Here is a 23,170-nt window from a genome sequence, read left to right on the forward strand (position 1 = left end):
TCATCACATATATGCCCACATGGAAGTCTAGGGGGAAAAAAGTGTGATCTTGTGTTCGTTGCTAAGCATTTAAAAAAACATAATTGAGGCCAAACATCACAATCAAATGGGCATGTACATTCAGATATATAAAAAATGTTTAGGACGCCAAAAACAAAATGACCAGAGCGCTTGCATTCAGTGGATGCAAGCGTGCCGAACAGTAAAATGTGCTAACTGTAAAGTTATTCAGCAGGCAAGAAGTAACACGTTTTGGGGAGAACTTACAATACATGAAGGTAAAATAGATAACTGAAAGCCATTCTGTCCTAACAAAAAACCGACTCGCTACTTTACATACAAGTCTATTGAAATGCAACAAACAAATCAAGCTGTCATTTGCATGCTCAAATAGACAAGTGTCATATGCGTTTATGTCATATACGTTTTTCAAATGCGTGTAGCAACTACGGTAGCCGTTATGTACCAAGAAGCTATGACAACATGTCTTCCAATTTCCAACGCTTTTTTTGGCGACGAGGATTCCTTCTCCTGTGGCTCGGCGTAAGTACGGTCCTCCATTATGAACTAAAGTGCGGTGCAGGCTTTCAAATTTGCCGGGGCGGTGACAAGCGCCTCTCACTGATCTCCTTCTCCGTTTCAGCTGGTTTCAGTCACGTGACGCTGGCTCTGAACGAAAATGCGTTGTGGGTAAGCTAGACAGGTAGGCTAGTGTTTTATGTCCCTCTCGGCGATTAGAGGTTTTCAAAATGGTGGAACGACATGGAAGCCTCCTTGGACTGGCCCGTCCAATGTAAATACAGATAAGAAATTCTTCGCTTATGAGGATAAGTCAGATCATTGGCAGAGGTCATTTTACACCAATGAGGACATATTTATGAATGAAGACATTGAGTTTAGCTAATAAAATACCTTTAAGTCAACAGGATTATACAAGCCTAACTTGCATAGAGAAAATATGAGGAGAAGTTTGCTCTTCCATCGCAGCCTACGGTACTTTTCTCCCTGTTAGGCGCTGGCGCCAAAGCTCTTACCTGCTCTGATCAAGATATGAAATGATCTCTTTGAAAGATCAAGCATAATCACAGATCAGACAGCTTATTACCCTCTTGTCTCAACAGTTGAAACACATAAGTGGATGAAAGGCACGACTAGCCGAGCGTACACTGTAGCCAACAAAGAGAAGAAGCACTTGTATGACAGTCAGGGGAGAAACAAGCAGCTTCGGCTTGATGAAACACACAAACAGCTTGAAGGACTCAGACAAGAAGTTAATATTTTCTAAGTCTTTTAAGAGGTGAGCTAAAGTCCAACAGGCCTGCTGCTTTTCTTCACCGCCCTTGAATTAATCTTTAACATTGACTTTGTTGTGTTTCATCAAAATCACGTGCACATGAAGCACATGACAGCATCACAGGTTCATATGAAAAACAACAGACTGACTAAAAGGAAATGACTGACCGGCTACGTACCAGCTTCAATTCATCAGGCCAGAATAAGACTTCTCATACTGCTGAAAATGGATTACAGCGCTTTTGGGACAACAGGGAAAATGCACTCACCGTATACATATGACACATTACACTGTACAGCAGGGAGCACACATTCATTTGATCTGGGCTTTTATCCAAATGCCCTCACGATCAGGATCAAGTGTTAGTCGAGGTTCAGTAGCTGCGAGTTAGCAAGCTAGTAAAACCAAAAGTTCACTTCCTAAAACAAGCCAAAAAGTAAACACGGGCACACGAGGATACCACCAGCTCAGAGCTACCTGACCTGCCACATGCGCAACATAGATAAGACATGGCGCATCAACAGATGTTCCTGCCTCACACTGGTACTTTGCAACGGATTAGACTATTTAAAGAAATGTATGGTTGCTAAAACCATTAAGAGTGGCATGTTTGTATGTAGGAACCATTATAGTGAAACAACTCATTCTAACCAAAAGGGGTCATGGCTTTTCTTCATGAGGAAAAACAACATATAAAGAATGTGATGAGCACTGCTGCCTCACAGCAAAGTAGGCACTGCTGAATAATGGGTCCGGCCAGGGGCTTTCTGTGTGGAGTTTGCATGTTTTCCCCGTGTTTGTGTTGGTTACCTCCCACCATAAAGACATGCATGACAGGTAACTCCTGCCATTGCCCTTGACGTAGGTACTGGCATTATAAACTGGGGTTGGTCCCCGGACTGTAGCTGCCTACCCATCCTAATTAGTCAGGATGGGTTATATGCAAAGGCTACATTCCTCATATGTGTGTAAATATCTACTGGCAATTAAAAGAGATATCGCTGTATGTGCAAATTAAGCTCTCACTCTTTATATTTATTACAAAACCCACTAGATGCAGACTAAAGGCTTAATCCATCTATCATTCCTGCTGGCAATATTTCCAGCTGCTACAGCATGCTGGACCAGAAAACTAACCTTGGTCTCAGTGGCAGATCAGAGCCTCATACTTTGGCACGGTGAAAAGCTGATGAAATAATGACTCCTCCTCCAGCAATAGCGCTACACGCTGGCAAAGTGCATCATCATAAAACCGCTGTGCTAATCCGAAGTGATCCTCCCTAAAATGAAAAGGGAAACCTTCCGTGCGAAACAGAGGCAAATGGGAATGAAACAGGACAGGAGTGAGAGTGATGAGTGCCGATGGCGGGGAGAGGAGGACGAGGGCTGCGTGCGGGAGGATGATGACCTTCCCACTGCTCTGTCAGAACAACCAACATCAGCTCAGGGTGCACATCAAGAGACAGCCCCGCCCACAGCGGGGAGGAGAGCAGAGGAGCATGTTGGATGGGGGGAGGGAGCCACCCTGATCTAGACTCTGCTCCTCATCAGACACAAAGGAATAGGTCTTTAACTAGAATGGACTCGATGACACTGTTTACAGGCACAAACGGAGTTTCACATGACCCCAAGGATGAGGGCACACACACAACACGCTGCAAGGTCCAAACCTACTGTCTCGTGGTACTACAGGTTACGTGAAAATAATATTACACTGATTCACATGTAGCTCCCGGGCCTACGTTCTCACCTTAGCACCAAGCAGCATGTCTGGTGAGCCAATTTCACTTCTAATCTAAGACCAAACCACGTGCAGTCCATCAAATGGTCATAAAGTGATAGGAGCCATTTGTAGCCCAGCAAACACTTGCAACTGTGTCAGGGGACGGCAATGATCATATTTCATATATCAGGAAATGTGTATTCATACAGACAGGCACTCAATAATGGGCTCATAAAGGGCTCAATAATACAGCAGCGATTTGAGAACTATCTAGTTTGTGATTACATTGGATTTTTCCTAATACAAGCACAAACATATCTGGAGAGAGAGACTTGTGGTCCATGGGCCTTAAGAGAAAAATTAATCAAACCTCATATTATCAAAATTCTGTTTACTAATGAAACTCAAACCTCTTTAAAAACAACTAAATAGACAGTTCTTCTTAATTTGACATGGTTTAGATCAGAAGGACCAGAAACTGAATTTCACGGCCGAGTCAGATGACTCAACCTCGCAGGGGGATCAAAGGTCATATTATATTGTAGCAATCATAGCACATCCTGCCCAGAAGCTAATAGAAATGCCCAAGAGGAGCGAACAGCGTAATGGAAGACAGTTCTGTGTTTACAGAAAAGAACTGTACTCTGTATTGACTGGTTTATTTCCCTTGGAGCAGTGGAAACCGGGGCCGCCTCTTTGTCGCGTTTGCCCACCCAGAGCGCCGCTCTTTATTAGTCTCCATCTCCGGAGAGGCCTCAACCCTGACATCATCACATCTCCCTTTGGAAATCACCATCATCACTCAGGCCCTCGTTTCTTTGAATATCTCCCTTCCTTCGCTGCACTACAGTCTTTCAAGTCGACTGGGCTTTTGCTCACTGATCTCCTGTTGCCACGAGTTATTGCACATCGAATCTTACTGACTTTTTTTGGGGGCATTTTAGGCCTTTAATTCCACAGGACAGAAAGACATGAAAGGGGAGAGAGAAGGGTAATGACATGCAACAAAGGGCCGCAGGTCAGAGTCGAACCCGTGGACGCTGCATTGAGGAGTAAACCGCTATATATGTGTGCCTGCTCTACCAACTGAACTAACCCAGCCACCGAATCTTACTGACTTAAAAGGGCAGGATAACAACTCTTAATAAGCTGGCATTTTCTTCTCTAAAGTCATGCGGCTTTGGTTTAAATTTACATAACTTTAACCTTACTGAAAAGCTGAGCTGGAAATCTTTAATGAGCAAATACAACTGAGACTGTTTGAGAGAGGGTGTGGTGCCTTTATTAGTAGTAAAATACTAGCTTGGGAAATGGAAAAAGGCAGACTGTGGTGGGTGCGTAAACAAGCCAGTGGCCGGTCTCTGTTCCATCTCCCTAGAGAAGCATTTCCTGTCTACTTGATCAAGTTCGACACCAATAGATCACTCCATCTTCCTCTGTTTTCTGCAAAAACAGCAATCCAACAACATCATCCGCATCACTACCAGACACAAAGGAGAGCCAGCCACCAAGGAGGGTGTGGTGGGCTGGGACAACCAGGAGGGAAGTGCCACTGTCCACAGTCATCCATCACACCAGCAGCTGGAGGGCAGTTTTCCCACTGATGGTTGTCTGAAAACTGTGTGCCTGAATATTGCTGCTGGTGCAGGAATAAAATACCAGGTAGAGCATCTGCCTAACCTAAGGGTTATTATGCAGAAAAGGCGACACTTTTGCTTATAACACTGTTGTTTACACATTCCTACAAATGATATAACGTTAGCAGTGTTGACCGACGATGCTGGACATTTGATTTAATATCGTGGTAGCTACATGTTAATGACTCTGCACAACCTTAACGTGCTTAGAACACAGAGAATTTTCTGAACACTTGCAAATTAATACAACACGTCAAACAACGGATCGGATGGTCTATCATTTCACTTGAGCGCTGCTCGTTATTAGACCAACAATTTCATTTTGTTATGACTTTCGCAGTTCACAACGGGGCTTTATATTCTACCTCCATATAAAGGGTCCATATTAACAATAAGGGCAGATTTAACCCGTGCTTTCCTTTACTAGATTTGTTGTGATTTGTTTTGGAGGAACACTTTTTAATTTAGCAAATCTTACAATGAAGCTTGCTTTTTGATCTGTTTAGCGCTCCGGTTAGCGACTAGCTAGCTTCAGCTAACCAGCTAGCATCACCACTCCCTAGCTAGCTAGATGTTACGAGTTCACCCTGTTCAAACCGCCGAGCTGATTCTTTCTATACACGGTATCTTAAATTGACACCACTTAAATACACGGTCATATACAGGGTTCAAACAATTGTAATATTAGTAAGTGTAAATACAGACAGCTATAACTTACCAAGAGCTAGGACTGACGGCTCAGCCCCTTTAAATCCAAAATGTCTCCGACACAGCAAGATTCTCCCAGCAGCCTCTGCAGCTGAGTTGAATTATAGTGACGTCATGTTTTGTTTTCGACTGCCAGATCACTGTATGACTGATCTATCTATCTATCTATCTATCTATCTATCTATCTATCTATCTATCTATCTATCTATCTGTCTATCTATCTGTCTGTCTATCTGTGTATCTATCTATCTATCTATCTATCTATCTATCTATCTATCTATCTATCTATCTGTCTGTCTATCTGTCTATCTATCTGTCTGTCTATCTGTGTATCTATCTATCTATCTATCTATCTATCTATCTATCTATCTATCTATCTATCTGTCTGTCTATCTGTCTGTCTATCTATCTATCTGTCTGTCTGTCTGTCTGTCTGTCTGTCTATCTGTCTATCTGTCTGTCTAGCTATCTGTCTGTTTATCTGTCTATCTATCTATATTGGTGTCTACAAACACAAATGTTTAGTCAAATATTACAAATCTTTACACTTTAAAATGATTGTAAATCAGAAGATGACTTTAACTATATAATAATAATAATAATTACTACTAATAATTCTACCAGCATTGAACTGGTAGAATTATTCATTATTATTCATTCTATATACATACACAAACATACACTACCGGCTAAAAGTTTGGGGTCACTTAGAAATTTCCATTCCACTCCATTACAGACAGAATACCAGCTGAGATCAGTTGCATTGTTTTTTTTTAAATCAGGGCAGCAGTTGTCAGATTACATTATGTGATTACATAATTGCAAAAGGGTTCTCGACTGAAGAAGTGGCTGATCTTTAATGCAATATCTACAGTGTCCATTATCAGCAACCATTCATCCAATGTTCCAAAGGCACATTCTGTTTACTCATCTGATATAATTTTAAAAGGCTAACTGAGAAAACATTGGAGAACCCTTTTGCAATTATGTAAGCACATAATGTAATCTGAAAACTGCTGCCCTGGTTAAAAAAAAAAAAATGCAACTGAGCTCAGCTGGTATTCTGTCTATAATGGAGTGGAATGGAATAATGGAAAATATATATATATATATATTTCGTATTTACATTTCTTCTTGTGTCTGGTAGAATGAAAATTATGCTAGTACACATTTATATAGGACAAATGATGACAAACCAGAAAATATATGTAATATTTCTTATGAAAATAAACCCAAAGTAGCCTAATGTTATAATAGAACTCAGACACTTATTACAAAATAAGTAGTTTCTATTTGGTTTAGGAGGTTAGAGCTCGCATCCACTGTTACATTACTGTACGTTAAGAAGGCAATTCTACCACCTAGAGGAGAAATGAATATTATCTGTCAGAGAATGAAGAAGCCGGTAGATTGATCTATTGCTACTCTACTGTATGTATTACGACAGGTGTATATACGTGCCCTGTAAGCTGTGACAATGGAAGATCGATATTTCATCAATCAACTTTAACTTGTGTTTAACTGTTTTATATCTAGCTATATGTGTGTACAGTCCACAGAGGAGCTCGGAGGATACGTCATCAGTGCGCGACGCAGCGTGCAGGACCGTGAAGGACGCCGACGAGAAGCTTGTGATGAAATAAGTCAAATATAAAGGTTGGTTTAATGTTACTATTACACTGATTTATTTAGTAACGTGGACATGATATACGTGGTTAATTCGGCTTAGTTTATTCAAACAGAAAATAAAAGGAAGGTGTATTTATAGAGCTTTGATGATTAACCTAGCGATAGCTCATGTTATTGGCCATTTGGTAAGGTTAGGTTTAGGGTGATGGCAGCATAGTATGCAATAGAAACATATGTAGGTAGTTATATTTAGTTGAACTCTAAAGATTTGATTTCTATAGGCTTAGTTAAGTAAAAAGCTGAATTCAAAGCAGGAGAAATGTGTAGAACGGATAGAGTCGAGTAAATGGTGCACGCCAGGTAACGTTAGTGAGAAAGACAAATCAACGTCATGTCTATTTTCAATCTTACAATTACAATATTGTTATTAATACGTTATTGCACTGAACTGCCTTGCACTATATTTAAATCTTAAATCTCAGACTGATATTGCACTATTCCTTCCCTTCCCTCTCTTCAATTGTTGTTGTATATTTTTTTGTAAATTTCTAAATTCTGTTGTATTGTTATACTGCATACTTAACAGTATTTTGTTTTTAATATTTCTTACTGTCTTTCTGTTTTTATTCTTCTATGTTAAGTGAGTGTTATACTTTGAGAGCAAAGATTAACCAGAGTCAAATTCCTTGTTTGTTTGCGCAAACCTGGCCAATAAAGCTGATTCTGATTCTGAACCGAAGCCACAAAACTATAGCAGCTGTCAAACTGACCTCTGTGTCTCTGCTCTTCAGCTGTGTCAGGAGGACGTGGTAATGATGGCGGTGTCGTGTCTAACTCGAGCCCTGCGCTCCCTGACTCTGTCCCAGCCTGCTCTGCTCTCCTTGCAGGTAAACAACATCCACTGCCTGTCAATCCATACTGGAGATCTAAATCATCAGCACAGCCATCAAACTATCTATTTTGCTTTTTGTGTTAACAGGCAGTTGCGCAGACCAAGCTGGGAACTCAGGTAACCAGTACAGTCGGGCAGTGCAGAGGCTTCCTCACCACAGCCTCTCTGGAGCAGAACAGGACCTTTTGGAAGCAGAGGGAGAAGTACACCACCAGGCCTATAGGAATGAAAAAGACAGGAGGCAGAGATCACTCAGGTAAAGATTGTAGTCAATGGAGAAGAATAGAATAAATGACAAGCAAAGGTGAAGGAAGACAATGTTTAAAGTGCTCATATTATGCTTTTTGGCCTTTTCCCTTTCCTTCATTGTGTTATACATCTTTTTTGTGCACATTATAGGTTTACGAAGTGAAAAAGCCCAAAGTCCACCCCAAAGGGACTTACCATCTCCAACAGTAAACCCTGTTCACAAACTGCTCCAAACAGCTCTATTGTAGTCCAGCCTTTACTTCCGTGACGAACGAGCGTCACTTTGTAACACACGTTATAATGCTCGCCTAGCTGCTAGCGTGGCACGACCTCATACTCTGCTTCTGACTGGCTAGTAGTCCTTACCTGGGTACTGCACATGTGCAACTCCCAACAAAGATGAAGCAGAAGTGTGATGTCTCACTCTGTAGCTAAAACAGAGAGCTCAACACACAGGGTGAAAAGAGGAGCTGCAGCAATGTGTAGTACAACAAAAATATGGTGTATTTTGAAAATTAAACCATGTAAACCTATTCTCTAAAACCTCCTAAATATAATTATGAACCTGAAAATTTGTATAATATGAGCACTTTAAGTTGGCTGTTAATGTGCAGTATTGAATTTGTTCTGTTTTCACCAAAAATAAACGTGTACACATCTCAAACAGAGTTTAAAACAGTCTTGTTGGCCTTCAGTGTCAATCTAGTCGAGGCCCAGCTGGCATAAGTGCAGAAGGTTTTAAAATAGACCCAGACTCATGTGATCTGAACAGAGAAAATCGGTGTGCAGAGTTTTAAACAGTATGTAGGCTGTCAGTGTTACTCTAGTCCAGGTTCCATAAGACTAAGTAAAACAGCTTTGGATGTAAACCTGTACGAGGTTATGTACATTAGTTGTTGCAGAGGAACGACTGAAATAGTCCTATATAATAAAATGTTCACACATCTTGAACAGGATTCAATAGAGCTAAAACAAGCAATTTGAAGATTTTACCTTGGGCTATAAGATATATATCTATCTTTTCTTTCTTCTTTTACCTTTTTTCTGACATTTTATACACCAAATGATGAATCAATTAACTGAGAAAGTAACCTGCAAATGAATTAATAATGAATTGTTATGAATAATCTGTAGTTGCAGGCCTGTTTTTAAAAAATAAAAAAATAAATAAAATGAAATCAAGCACCTGTTTGATAGTTTTATGAGTAGAGCATGAGAATCACCCAATAATAATTTCCCCTCAGGTTTCCACTTAAGTCGTCAACCAGAAGTCATGTTCAGCCTCGGGCAGAGGGCTGACAGCATTGAGTGATGTATTTGCTTTTATAACAGCTGTGCTACTTGTTCTGACTAGAGCCAAGTGCAAAGAGTTGCTCATCTTTCTTTCTGCCTTCCAGGAAGGATACGGACACACGGCATTGGCGGTGGCCATAAACAAAAATACAGGTGGATAGACTTCCAGCGACTGCGCTATGAGCCGAACCGAGAGGCCCAGCCTTTTGAAGAGAAGGTTGTGGAAGTGCGATACGATCCATGCAGGTGGGACCCCCCCTCCTACCTCCGGGGATTAATAAACTGTCTTCTTTTTTTCCCAACACACGGGACTTTAACATGTATTCTAAACATACAGTTGGTTGTCATAATCTTTATTACACAGGTCTGCTGACATTGCTCTGGTAGCTGGAGGCAACCGGAAAAGATGGATCATTGCTACAGCGAACATGCAGGCTGGAGACGTCATCAAAACATCTGGAATTATTGGACGCATGGCAGGTATGAGAGCCACTCTGGTTTGTCATCCTCCAACCATTCCCCCTCAAGATGCTGGAAGTACAGATCATTTGTATTTAACAAAAATGTATACTCTATCCTTTTTGTTTTAGTCTCAGCCAATGAGGGTGATGCCTACCCACTGGGAGCTCTTCCTGTGGGGACACTGGTGAACAACCTGGAGATCCAACCAGGGAGGGGATCGGAGTACATTCGTGCTGCAGGTCATTATTTGCGTGTTTCTGCTTAGTATTTCCTAAATGCATGTTTAGACTCTATTTTATGATTGCTAATCGAATATGTTGTCTTTAAAATGTCAAGTAGTGAAGTACACCAATCATAACTTCACAGTCAACTTTAGAGCCCGACCGATAAAGGATTTTTAAGGCCGATATCAATACAAATATTTGGTGATTTAAAAATCCAATATTCCGATATATCGGCCGATATATATATTTTTAAAAAATCCAGAAACGCGTAACAAAACAAACAGATTTCCCTAACATTAGTTATTTGAGTCCTCACTAAAATAATATGACAATGCAGTTTAAAAATAAACTTGTTTTATTGTCAGAACAGAGGACCATCAAAATATATTAAGGTTCTGATAAATAATAAAGTGTATAAAAATACAAACTTAAGATATGAAACTTAAAGGTGCACTATGCGTTCCTGCATGGTCACTTCTGTTGACGTTCCAAGTAAATTCAAAACAAAACAGAGCCAGCTCGCCCCTCCCCCCATGTTTCCGTAACTGTCATGACTAACTGACTAAGGCCACGTCCACACGTACCAAAACAATCTTTTTTTCCCCCGTCTTCCCTGGAACCGTGTCAAAAAAAATGTGCGTCCAAACGGATCCATTTGTAAAAGGACTCAACACGCTACTTCATATTCCAGGCCTATAGGTGGTGCTCTTTCTGCTACAGAAATTCACCAAAAACGGAGAAGAAGAGACTGTAGTCTTCAGTCACTCCCGATCATAACATGATAGACTATAATAACTTTCACCACTGCTCATTTTATAAAGGCCGCCGCAAGAAAACGCGTCTTTGTTTACATTGTGTAATGTGCTGTTGGATTGCTTTTTATTTTGCAATTCTGTCTGCCATCGGACATGATTGCAGCGCGCTAACGCTGCTAGCTAACATCGGCAGTCAAACGAACATCAATGATCCAATGTCTTTTTGATTATCTACACGTTGTTCTTGCGGTAGCCTTTCTACAATAAGCCGTGCTAAAAGTTACTATAATCCGTTCAAGGAGTTGATTTAGCAGACAGATTAGCTAGCTAGTTGATAAGTTGTCTACTTCCACTTTATAAACAGCTAACCATAGCAGCTAACGTTAACGTTACATCCCTGCTGGAGCCGTCAGCTACTTTAGCGATGTTTAACGTTAGCTACATAACGTTAGAGGTCGAGGGGCGTGGCGATGACCTCATCGATACGCACGTATGCGGCTTCGCCGTCCAAATGAAGTCAAAAGGGAGCTGTTTTCGAATTTTTTCACCCTGGTACCAGGTTTCAAAAAAGTGTTTTTCAGGCAGTGTGTTTACAGGATTCGTTTGGACAATCGGCCCAAACGAGGCAAAACGCGCGTTAGCATCAAAAAGCTTCTCCGTGTGGATGGCCCCTAACTGTCACTAACCCCCACCCCCTCCCCCAACCATCTTGTCGGTGATTGGCTGGAACGTGTTGTATTTTGGTGCCTATCCTGTGCCTCTAGTGTTTGTTTGATGTTTACGACCCGTGTTGTCTCCCGAGGCTGGGCTTTTTCACGGTGTATTTAGGGGGCAGGCAGCTAGTGGATCAAGGAGAAATGCCTCCGATTTAAGACAAAAATGAAATCGCGCTGAAACCATGCAGGAACGCATAGTGCACCTTTTAAAAGGTTAAACACGAGTGTTGGCAACAGGGACGTTGTAGAGCGCCCTCTGGTGGACAAACTATGCAACGCCAATACTCATAACATGGTTGAAGGGTGTTTCGTCCGTTTTTAGTTTATTTTTTAAATATTCATTTATCGGCCATTATAAATGCCGATACAGATAGTTTGGAAAATGCCTAATATCGGCCGATATATCGGTCGGGCTCTAGTTAACTTCCATTATTATCTGTTCTGTTACGGTATCCTTGCGACAGTTTCATTATAGGGATTCATTGTTTCATCTAATGTCATCTGAATGCCTCAGGCATTTGGAACAATGTAATAGCAGCTGTGAAATGTGGTGACTCGCAATCGCTAAACTGAACGTGGTGGTTCATTTGGTTTTCAGGCACTAGTGGAGTTTTGCTTCGTAAAGTAAATGGAACAGCAATCATTCAGCTTCCTTCAAAGCAGCAGGTTCAGGTGAGGTCATCTGGATTAAGATTCCACCTGCCGTGTTAAAACCATATTGCACTCCGAACTGAATGTTGTCATCTCGACCCACTCAGGTATTGGAGACCTGCATGGTAACGGTGGGACGCGTGTCAAACATCGACCACAATAAACGGATCATCGGCAAAGCTGGTCGCAACCGCTGGCTTGGCATTCGCCCCTCGAGCGGCTTGTGGCAGAGAAAAGGAGGCTGGGCAGGACGCAAGATTAAACCGCTGCCTCCGATGAAGGTTTACGTCAACATGCCCTCTATCTCGGCTAAATAACACACCGGGGAATGTTTGGGACTGGAGATTGTTGTCTCTTGCTTATAATCACTTGTATTATTATTTTTGGTCCTTACAATGGAATCAAGTGGACCGTTTGGAGAGAAAGTTCAATAAAGACGAGCTTTTTGTACAGAAGATTACAAATTTTATTAAACACAACTGCTTGTGAGCATGGAAAGAAACAAAACAATATAAAAATCCAAAACATATTTACATCTATAGTAAAACATGCGGAGTAATCCATATTTTTAGTGGTAAATTTAAAAATACTGTCATGTCATTTAAAATAGGGTTTGTGCAAAGACACTGGGTGGCATTTCAAGTAACAGGAGCAACGAGATGGCATGTTATTGTAGTTTGACCATTCATGAAGAAAACTAACACTGATGTTAAGAGTTAATTTGTTGCTGTGCTAAATTTTGGTGACAAAGTGAGCATGCCTGCTCATTGATCCAGTCTTGTAAAACACCCCCATGCTACCTCTAGATTTAGGGCAAAAAAAAAACCAAAAAAAACTTGAGGTCAAATACGTTAAAAATACACTTGTTATGCCCGTTTAGTATTTCAAAGGCTAACTCGCATGACAAATTCCCTCAAACAACTCTGCCCTGGCTAACTCTTCACAGCCCAAGTTTATAAATCTGTAAGGGCCAGATGGCCTCCCAACTAAAAGAAGATAGTGAACCCTTCAAAAAGCAGGAGACGAGAAAACTTGACTGTGTAGTCCACAGGCAGACACGTACGGTGGTAGCTGCAAAATAAGCTTTTCAACATCAAGTGGCAAAACTAAGTAACAGACAGCCGTGACAGTTTTCCAGACCTCATAGGGCACTTGAAACCATCAACATAGATACAACATCCCTATTTAAAAAAAAAAAAAAAAAAAAAGGTCATTTTGAAAACAAAAACTGCCTTCTCTAGAATATAGGTAGTGGTTTACATTTCAAATAAAACCCTTGTAACGCCTCACCTCAAAAACAAAGTGTGTCCCAATTTGAGCTAAAATATGTAGAAAACCACATGAAAGTGCATTCCAAAGCGAGGGAAATGTATGAGAAATGACATACCTAATAGTGTTCGCATTGTACAATTCAACTTCATAGTTCTGAAATATATTTGGCATTCATGTCAAGAAATAAATGTAAGCTATTTGTGCTTTCAATTTAGTTGGGGGGGGGGGGGGGGTTTGCGATTCACAATGATACATCTTGTATATATTTATATACATCACTAAAAAAAATCCAGCCAATCAAAGCCTGTAAGTCTTCACTTTATAAAAAAGCAACAATTAACTCATACAGAAGGCCCTTTGTCCAAAGGTTTCCTATTGCAAATGTTTCACGTAACACTATTCAGGGAGTACCATCGAACATATAGCACACCTACACAGACACACACAGGCAGTGACTTGGACACTTCTGGCAAGACTCCATACACTTTTTTTTTTTTTTAAATCATTTTTAAAGTAATTCAATACTTGTCTTGAGCTCAACGTAACTGTCAAAGCATGTTTCAAGTCCAACTTATTTGTAATTTTCCCATAGCGGACTTACACATTACAGACTGACCAACAGTATGTTTCAGGTAAGGTACTACTTGCACGTCCAGCCACGTTGAAGCTGTAATAAAGGACACAACGGTAATTGCTTGGTTAGGATAACATTTGGCCAAATGTGAAGCACTAACTGGTACATTTGTCAAAAGTATTATCTCAGTAATCTAAATACTGATCTCCACAGGGACCACCACACCACATACATTAAATGTACGATTTTACTTTTCAGTTTAACATACTATGAAGTTTGGCCAAGCCAAGAGCTCTGGTGGTTACACTGTAAAAGGAACTTGACTTTGGCACATCACTGCACATCTGGAGAAATCTGTGAGACGGCCTCTCAGGTAAGCCAGTACATCAAGCTGAACACGGGGCAGCTGGGAAACAAACAATTCAGGACCTTGAAACAATACGACAGTTCATCCAGTCACAACTAAATTTGGCATTCAGCTGTTAATAGTTGAAATATGTTTTGTGGTGTAATGTTACCCTGCTTCCACGTAGATGTTACTGTACATGTCTGAATGTACACTTAACACAGATAGAAAATCTTCAGCACTTAATAATGAGCTGATCTGATGAACTGCTTACATGTTACAAATGCTCCATAGCTACATTCATTATAGCTACCTTCAAAAATACCATTAGTTTGTTTCTTTTTTGCTTTAGGTATATGATGCGCTTAAAAGCAACGAGGCAAACAGAACGTTCTGTTCCTATCTATAAAAATTGACCTTCTTGAGAAAGTAAAGGGACGAGTAAGAAAAACTGAGCACTGAGTTAGAAGAGAAGGATTCCACCTAGATTCACAGCAATATTCCAACTTTCAACAACAAACACGGTCTCAATCTCACACACGCCACTGCACATCACCATCACACTCCTCCATTGTCTATAGAGTAACAATAAATGTAGGATTTCACAGAAATAATAAAATGTTAACAAAAACAAAGTGCAAACACAGCTGCCATTATCGAAATGTGGCAAATTGTCAAAACCTCAAAATACCTCCGAGGCGGTAGCACAAATCTTACAAAATAGTACTTGTTCTTTTTGTAGTGTGTAAAAAAACAACAACAACACCCAACAACATCAAAAACATCCAATTGACAACATGAAATTTGTGTATTGAACATGTGGTTGTGAGTCAGTAAGATTTCCACAGGAAAACTATTACTGGGGGGGGGGGGGGCCCTGTTGGCTTTTCCTCTAATTCTCTGTAGAATCTCGGTGAGACAAGTGCAGCTGAGATTCTGGTGGCGGTTGAGTGGACGGTGGCCAGGGTCACACAGGCTTAGTGTAACCAAAGATTCCCACCGGGAAGTGCTTGACATGGGTTGGCCACTGGGCAGCGAGCTGGAAAAACTTCACATCGTTCCACTCCACTCCATCAATAGTGACTAAGGACGAAAAAGGATCATAGTTAAATGCATAAATACATGAATAATGCATTAAAAATCTCATAATTGATGCTTCTTTTATAGTGCAGATGAAGGGGGTAAGCGTCTGTCAACAACCTGTAGATCCTATGGCGCCATTTTGATGCTAACAAGCACTCACCTGCCGTTAGCATTCCATTGACTGCCATTCATTTTGACAGCGAATAACTTTACATCTGAAGCGTTTAAAGACTATTTGTCCATTGTTTATTTCTAAAGAAATACGACAATGTATAAAAGGCTCCATTACCTTGTATCTCACGTTATGGCTCCGTAGCAGACGTTTTTGTAAAAATAGGCTAACGATTGTGTCATAACCACGGCACTTACTGTCGCATAGTAGAGGAATTATCGTACAGTACAGGAGAAGCTCGCAGGCAGTTTCGACTTACATTAGCTGTTTAAGTTTAATTACTAATGTTAACTAGCATTTTAGTTAGCAATAATTAGCCTGTGTCCATGTTATCTCCTTACATATACCTACGCTCTCCATCTCTGCAAGATTGGGAATGATTGAGATTTCTCTTGGCACAGCTACCAGAAGACTTCCAACTTTCAGACAGGTTGCTCACGTCACATTTACGTCGTCTCTCTCAGTTGGAGGCTGTGCAGTAACGCTCAGCCATCACCGGAAAAGTGCTTCTAATATCCTTCACTAGTCTCCGCCCAGAACAACGGGATCTGTTGGTCCAGTTTATATACTGACTATGGTGCAGATACCTCTTTGTTTACCTGACTGTTGCTAAGCAATATTGAGGAGGGTCCTGACATCAACACCAGATGGCAGTATAGCCTTAGCTGTGGTGTGGGGTTGTGTCTGCACCTGGGCCTTACCTCTCAGCATGGTGTGCTGGTGCTTGGCGGTGCAGATCAACCTGCTGATGCCATCAATCACTTGGCTCTTAGAGTCCAGCTCTTTCTCCTTGGGCTTCTTGCTGAGAAAAATCACTGGAGAGAGAAACAGGGAGGCATAAAAAAAATAAAATTAATAAAAACTTTTTCTACACACGTTATTTTTTTTGTACTTAAAGGGGAACTTCACGCGTCAAAGTGTGTTTACAGGTCTTAGGGAGTACTACTGCATATGTGGAAAAAAAGTTGTATTAGGGCTTTTGTGGCTCCAGAGAGAGCTGTGAGAAGTCTGATAAATAAAAAATGACACTGCTCATCTCTGCATCAGGCTTGTTTTTAAAGCAAAGGTCAGTTTGCCCGAACTTAAGGTTGGAGCCTGAACCAATCTGTAGACGAGATAAATTATTGAAGGACTTCTTACGCACTAGACAGATGTACAGGAACAGCTTTAGACAGCAGTGTTCAAGATTAGAATGTCTTCCAAACATGGTCGTGTTTCGGCTGGGAAAATGGTTCATAAGGAGATGGCATATGTTACGCGAGGCACAGAACTGTTGTCACTTTGTAACTCTGTTCATTGTGAATTGCTGTTCTTGTCATTTTTGATTGTTCTCTCGAGAAAATAATTAAACCCTTCCACCGGATACCTAAACTTTTAATCCAGTTTGAATCCAGTCTTTTTTTTGTTTCAACAAGGTCTCTTCTTCACCCAAATTCCTCCCTCGCTGAACAGAAACTTCCACCACACCAACTCATCATGTCTTATGCATGGACAATTTGAGAACCAGAAAGTAAAAATAAATAAATTCTATTCTATTAATAAATATTCATGTTGTGCTTACATAGTAATATTTTAATGTTTTGTAATTATTAGGTACAATGTATTGTCTTGTACTTGGTGTGTCAGGACAGTCATATTTTCCAAAGCAAAGCGTACCTTTCTTGTTCTTCTCCTTGGTGACCACAGTCATGGCCATGCTGGGTGGGGGGGTGAGTTCCCCTCCACAGGGCAGACGGCTGACTTGCAGTGACCGGAAGTTACTCTTCAGTGTGTTCTTCAGTCCCACGTCTCTCTTCTCCCCCTCTTTCTTCTTCTCTGGGCCTTGCCACGTCCAGTAGTCCACCTGGAGCCCCATCACTTCACTGCCCGAACATGGAGAGCTACAAAGAAAAAAAAAAACATCACTTTGCTACGAAAGCACAGATTCACAGTGAGAGAAAAAATAAATAAATAAGATGTAGTTTTGTTGCTGATAATTATGTGTGTGTTGTCGTACCCAGCTCCAGAGAGGGCCGTGGACACAGAGGGCGACTGTGGGGGGGTGCCCCCAATTTCCTTCCCATACGGACCGGCCGATGGGGGCGTCGGGGAGGACAGGATGCTTGTATTGACCCCCATCGCATCATCTGAGTCCACTGCAAATTCGGGGATGGGAAATAGTCTCAAATAAAACTAAACATAGCCATAATCGAGTATATAAAGTCAGCAAATAGAATCAAAAGTAAAATGTTGAACACACTACCCTGATAAAATACTACCACACCTTCAATAAAGCCCTTCCTTACCTGAAGTTGAGAGGCTTTGCTCCACAATCCCAACTTTCACAACCTGCGAGAATTTAAAAAAACAAACAAAAAAAACAAAAAAGGTTTCAGTGTGAAACTAAAGTTAACACAAAATGAATCAACGATTCCGTCCAGCACCTTTGCATAGGACAAAATAAAAATAAAAAATATTACCCCAATAAATGGCACAAATTTCTGACAGGAGTCCTCATCAGGGCTGTAAACAGAGAGAGAGAGAGAGAGAGAGAGAGAGAGAGAGAGTAAAGAGGCGGTGAGTATGACCAGAGGTGGAGTTTAACATTTCAACCCACCAGAGGTGCACATGAACACTCAATGGTCCTGGAGGGAAGATGGCTTTGGCATGACCTGCACTATGTCCCATCGCAGAAGAAATGGCACATGGAATGGGGTCGTCTTGGGGGTCATGTTACAATGAGATGAATGAAGGGAATGCTCCTTACAACCAAAAGAAGACGGGGTCTTTCTTATCAGCCAGTACTAGGAGCTATTTCTTTTATACAAGGGGTTAAAAGTGATAGTTTGGGCCCAGCTAAAATAACTGTGAGGCTTCTTTCCACTACTACTCTGAAGTGTTGAGTCACCTGGTCCAACAATACAAAGATAGGAAGAAACAATGTCAATTGAAATTCAATACACATGTAATACATAGAAAATGCACCCCAACGATTCAGCGTGGAAGAGCTGAGAAAGTGTTATCTTTCTGCAGATGTCCTCTAACGTGGCAACAAATGATGCAACTCCTAATGTCTTTCAATAGTCTGAAAAATAGACTGCAACCACAGCAAACAGCGGAAGGATGAAGAGCACTGCTGGCTTCTGTTCCAGTGCAGAACCAAGACCGCAGTCCCCAGCAATCTTACCACTTTGGGCGCCAGTACTCTAATATATAAGATTATTTCAGTGATGTTACATATTGCAAGGGAAAGATTTTTTTAAAGCAACGTGTAGCATCACAAGCCGTTACATAACTCACAAAAAGAACAACTACATGGGGGAAAACGATAAATTAAACCTAACTGCCAATCCTTTTGTAAATTACTTTACTTTGATTCATGCAGAAATATACTGTGTGTTTTAGAGTGAGTAGTATTTATGCAGTTTAGAATGAGGGGGACATATCACATTAATATTACCTTATTGAAATATTGGATTTGCCTTGCAGCAGTCAAAGCAGTCAATAATATTGAGTAAAAGTGTATAATTATGTAGCATGTCCTAAGGGTAAACCAATACACGTCCTGAGATTCACTCAGCTCACTTTCAAGTCAACATAAATTCTGTAACTGACACTGATATTGCTGGATGTTTGAGCCAAAAAACCATTCCACACTTGAATGTGAATGTTAAATTGTGAATATCTGGGGTTGTTTTAAAGGTTGATAGGCAAATAGTCACAGCACACAACAACACAGAGGACAGAGTAAAGAATCACAGCAAACCAAAGACACAAGTCAGGACAGGAGTGCAACGTGGAGTCACGGTGAGTATCGAGTGTGAAAAGGGAAATGTTAAGACACAGTAAGGAGCTCAAGCCAAATGGAGGAGAGAAAATAAGGAGGTTCAAAACAAAAACAAGTTGAATTAGATACCTGATGTAAAAATCAAAATACAAACTTCTTTTCCTTGAATGCAAATCAAAGGGGGAAAGGGGGAAGAAGGAATGCAACAGTGTTAAAACTGTGTGTTGTATTTAGTACCTTCTGACCAATAGGAAGCCGTTCTAACAAAGAGGGGAAATGTTGGGTCAAACCTCAGAAAGAAAACCATCACATGGACAAAGAAATGCAGCAAACTGTTTTGAGTGCGTGATGTGTTTGTGGGACGACTGGTTCGACGGTGAACTTTGTAGAAGCCGAGGCCTGCGCTGAGCTATCAAATGGTAATAATCAGCCACAAACCTTTTATAAAACAGTGTTACTTGAAATGGACCAGAACCTGCCTCTCCTCGACTCCTTTATGTATGTCAGAATAAGTGAGGATCAATATCGTCACACTTCATAGCAACTTGTGTTATATGTATGTGGCCGCTTGCATGCATATGCATTCAAACATCTTCCTCATGCAGTTTAACTGATGATCAGTCATAGCTATAGTTGTTCTGGGACATTTTAGTGAGAAAATAAACATACTGAGCATTAATATCAGTACTTAAGTTAGAAATCATGCTTAAAAAGAGCACCCACACACACACCCACCCACCCACCCCCACAGAAAAAGTACATAATCACAGTTACTTTACCTCTTCTGTTTGTAGGTGAGCATTGCTTCTGAGATGGGGAACTGGTGGGACACGTTGGCACCGACCAGATACTGAACGACTCGTCCTGCTACGTCTATGTTGTCTGCAGGGAGACAGATTGTTAATAATATGCCTCTCCTGTTCCATGGCTGACTAACAAGCTGCAAGACAATTGATGCAAATGCTAATTTTCACATACAGCAGATCGCTAGAAGACTGCACATGAATCATTTTCATTCGACTGAATTAAGGAGGTGGGGGATGCTAAAATGTCCTTAAAAATGTGGGTGAAGTCAGCCATATGACACATGAGATGAATTGTGTGTCAAACTGAAGGCCTGTGGGCCACATGCAGCCTATTTTTGCCAACTTGAAATGTGGAAATGCAAGCTGATTTTAATGTCAACATATTTTGACCTATTGCCTCTCTGCAGTTTCAACTAATTCTCCCTGTGACAGAAAGCACTCACAGCCATTCCTATCCAAACACTGCCTTTTGTGTTGTGATGGCAGCTAACGTCAAGGATGAAAGAATGAAGGACAAAGATGGAGGACCCAGTTTTTCTTTTCCTTTTTTTTTAAGCTTTGAACAATGTTTTAGATGATCAACATGGTGTGTGGGACTGCAACTATTGCACCTATGGGGTGTACATTAAGTGAATTAATAGGTGGGGATGGGTGAGAATTGTTGGGCTTGTCTGGGCAGAACAAGTGAGGGTTGAGATGGGAATACCAATTTAACATGGATGTGTGTGCCAGCAAACAGACTTACAAACTGTTATTTTGACAACTTTTGGGGAATATATCGGAGTCAGAGTTCTGACAGCTTGGTGGTTTTCTTTCGCAGCAGCAGAGCGTTTACAGGGAGAAGGAGGAGTGCCATAATCTAGAGCCATTTGCTTCACTGCAGCAGGCTGTAGCTGTCTTTTGCAATTGGAGGAAAAACTCTTCTTCCAATCCATCAGCCCCCTGACCCATGCTCTGACCCCATTTCTTTCCCTTTCAAGTTTGCTGAACATTAGACGGCAGACTTGCTTTGTAGCCAGACGCCAGAGCTATGCGTCCTACCTGAGGTGGGCCGTTCTGTCCTGCAGAAAAGCTCCCTCCATGCGGTGTCCATAAAGATGCTGTTGAACCTGCTGTCAAAGGAGGCCACATACTTTGCCAGGGGATGAGAACCTGTGCAGGAGTGCAGAGAAATACTTTAAGTATAAAACAATGCTATCATAGCATGTTAGGCTGGCATTTGTACTAATCCTGGATGATTTACCTATGGGGATCACCAGGAAGCGTATGTAACTGAGCCAGTCAGGTGTCTTGTTGGCCAGCTGCTCCACGAAGAACCTCAGGATGGTGCTGAGGTAACTCTGGTCGCCTGCCACGGCCACCTTCATCGTCGGTGGTGTCTGTGCATTGCAGTTACAGCTGCAGGGGTTAAGACAAGGAGAGGAGGCGGCATGAGTAATTAATGGAATAGTTCCAAATGATGAAAGGTGTGTCAGAGAGGGCGTGTGAGAGAATTCATGGCTGTCTAAGGATTTGAATGTCAACAGGGTTGTTTCTGGTTTAAAACCGGTCTTACCATTTACTGAAAGCCAGATTATATCATGTTCTAATTTCTAATACCAGGTACTTGCAAAGTATCTGCGAGTCTTTCTGAAGTTAAACCAAATATTGCAACAGCTTTTAGATCCTACAATGACAAAAAGATTATTATTTTAAACGTCTTTTTTTTTTCTTTTAATACTGAAACTCAAGTCAACTCACTTTAGCTGGGTTGATTAATTGCTCACTTGCTCACAGATGAAAAAGGCAAAAAAGGCCTTAAACCCTAAAAATGATTTCAAGGTTTACAAAGCTGTTTTTTTCTAATAGTATTCAAAATGTTATGTCTTACAAGTAATCACGTGCTGTAAGATATTTAAGTCTTTAAGATTTTGTAGGTAATTTTAAAAGGTTCATTGTTCACTGTCCAATAGCAGAACAGGACCCTAATATATGTTGGTTTTAAAATGTCCATTTACTCTCAGTTCTCAGTGACAACATTTGAGGGAAAAAACCCTGCAGCCAGCTGAAGCGACGACAGCACTGAGCGAGCATGTTACCATCAGAGACTTGCATGGCTTCACATGACATGGCCCCCAGCTGGAGTACAGTATGACTGAGGAGCATGTGTGTAAAGAGTGGAAAAACTGCAGTTCGGTGGAAACAGGTTTAAGAAAAGCAGCATGGCAGACTGAGACAGCCTCAGTCTCCCACTGACATGACTTCCTCAGGAGACAGCAGCCAAGCACATGGATCCAAGAAAGAGAGAAGAAGGCTGAACTTCAACTTTTCAGGAGAAAACAGGCACATTCTGATAGAATGGGTTCACAGGCAGAGAGAACTTTAGCAGCGTGAGTGATAGCGTCCTGGAGTTCTCTGGCAGCAGGCCACCATAAGCATACATCATTTGGCGAGGACTACAACAAGATAACGGGCAGCAAGATCACACGCTCTGGTGACTCGTGCCATTTAACCAGTGTGTGCATGTTTGTGTGTGTGTGTGTGTGTTTGTGTGTGTGTGTATGTGACTCACAATCTCTGGATGCGAGTAACGATGGTGTTAAAGGCAGCTTGAACATCGGCAGCAGAGCAGGTGGACACAATGGGCTGGCCCTGTTCATGGAGCAACTCGGATACAAACTGTGCAGAAACACACAAGGGCCCGATGAGATAATGGTTATACATGAGGCAGGGTTGGACGTGTTGGAAATGCAGCAGGACAATCATGCTACTGGGGTACAATATTTGGTTACACTTTACTTGAAGGTATCGACATAAGAGTGCCATTACACTGTCATGAACATGTCATAAACATTATAAACAAGTCATAAACACTTCTTTTAATACGTGTCATTTGGTTTTTGTCATGACAAGTTACAGTTAGGGTTAGGGTTCATGTG

The 23,170-nt window shown here is 41.2% G+C and overlaps 3 protein-coding genes across 8 annotated transcripts in view; 1 reads left to right on the top strand and 2 right to left on the bottom strand.

Annotated features, from left to right (window-relative positions):
* klc1b (kinesin light chain 1b) overlaps nt 1-5,479 on the bottom strand; it is a 29,132-nt gene extending 23,653 nt beyond the window's left edge. For all 5 annotated transcript variants that reach the window (XM_078273912.1, XM_078273910.1, XM_078273911.1 and 2 more), the window contains exon 1: nt 5,373-5,479. The gene's annotated coding sequence lies outside the window, so the exon portion shown is untranslated. The remainder of the gene's footprint in view (nt 1-5,372) is intronic.
* A 1,371-nt stretch (nt 5,480-6,850) lies between these two features.
* Nucleotides 6,851-12,688, top strand: mrpl2 (mitochondrial ribosomal protein L2). The gene is made up of 8 exons (XM_078272395.1): nt 6,851-7,018; nt 7,783-7,878; nt 7,971-8,139; nt 9,530-9,671; nt 9,790-9,905; nt 10,016-10,126; nt 12,181-12,254; nt 12,341-12,688. Exons 2-8 carry the CDS (start codon nt 7,804-7,806, stop codon nt 12,548-12,550), a joined length of 897 nt encoding a protein of 298 aa, XP_078128521.1. The 5' UTR covers nt 6,851-7,018; nt 7,783-7,803; the 3' UTR covers nt 12,551-12,688.
* A 1,117-nt stretch (nt 12,689-13,805) lies between these two features.
* LOC144531980 (phosphofurin acidic cluster sorting protein 2) overlaps nt 13,806-23,170 on the bottom strand; it is a 49,729-nt gene continuing 40,364 nt past the window's right edge. Inside the window, exons 15-25 of one of the 2 annotated variants that reach the window (XM_078272392.1) lie at nt 22,804-22,910; nt 21,496-21,650; nt 21,294-21,404; nt 20,226-20,328; nt 19,576-19,608; nt 18,140-18,182; nt 17,966-18,008; nt 17,677-17,815; nt 17,337-17,560; nt 16,382-16,495; nt 13,806-15,508 (exon numbers count right to left, since the gene is read on the bottom strand). In XM_078272392.1, the coding sequence (XP_078128518.1) occupies nt 15,393-15,508; nt 16,382-16,495; nt 17,337-17,560; nt 17,677-17,815; nt 17,966-18,008; nt 18,140-18,182; nt 19,576-19,608; nt 20,226-20,328; nt 21,294-21,404; nt 21,496-21,650; nt 22,804-22,910 (1,188 nt within the window). In that variant the 3' untranslated portion in view covers nt 13,806-15,392. The remainder of the gene's footprint in view (nt 15,509-16,381; nt 16,496-17,336; nt 17,561-17,676; nt 17,816-17,965; nt 18,009-18,139; nt 18,183-19,575; nt 19,609-20,225; nt 20,329-21,293; nt 21,405-21,495; nt 21,651-22,803; nt 22,911-23,170) is intronic. The other variant, XM_078272393.1, reaches the window with a different exon arrangement.

The sequence above is a fragment of the Sander vitreus genome, chromosome 17, assembly GCF_031162955.1.
Source record: "Sander vitreus isolate 19-12246 chromosome 17, sanVit1, whole genome shotgun sequence".
NCBI lineage: Eukaryota > Metazoa > Chordata > Actinopteri > Perciformes > Percidae > Sander > Sander vitreus.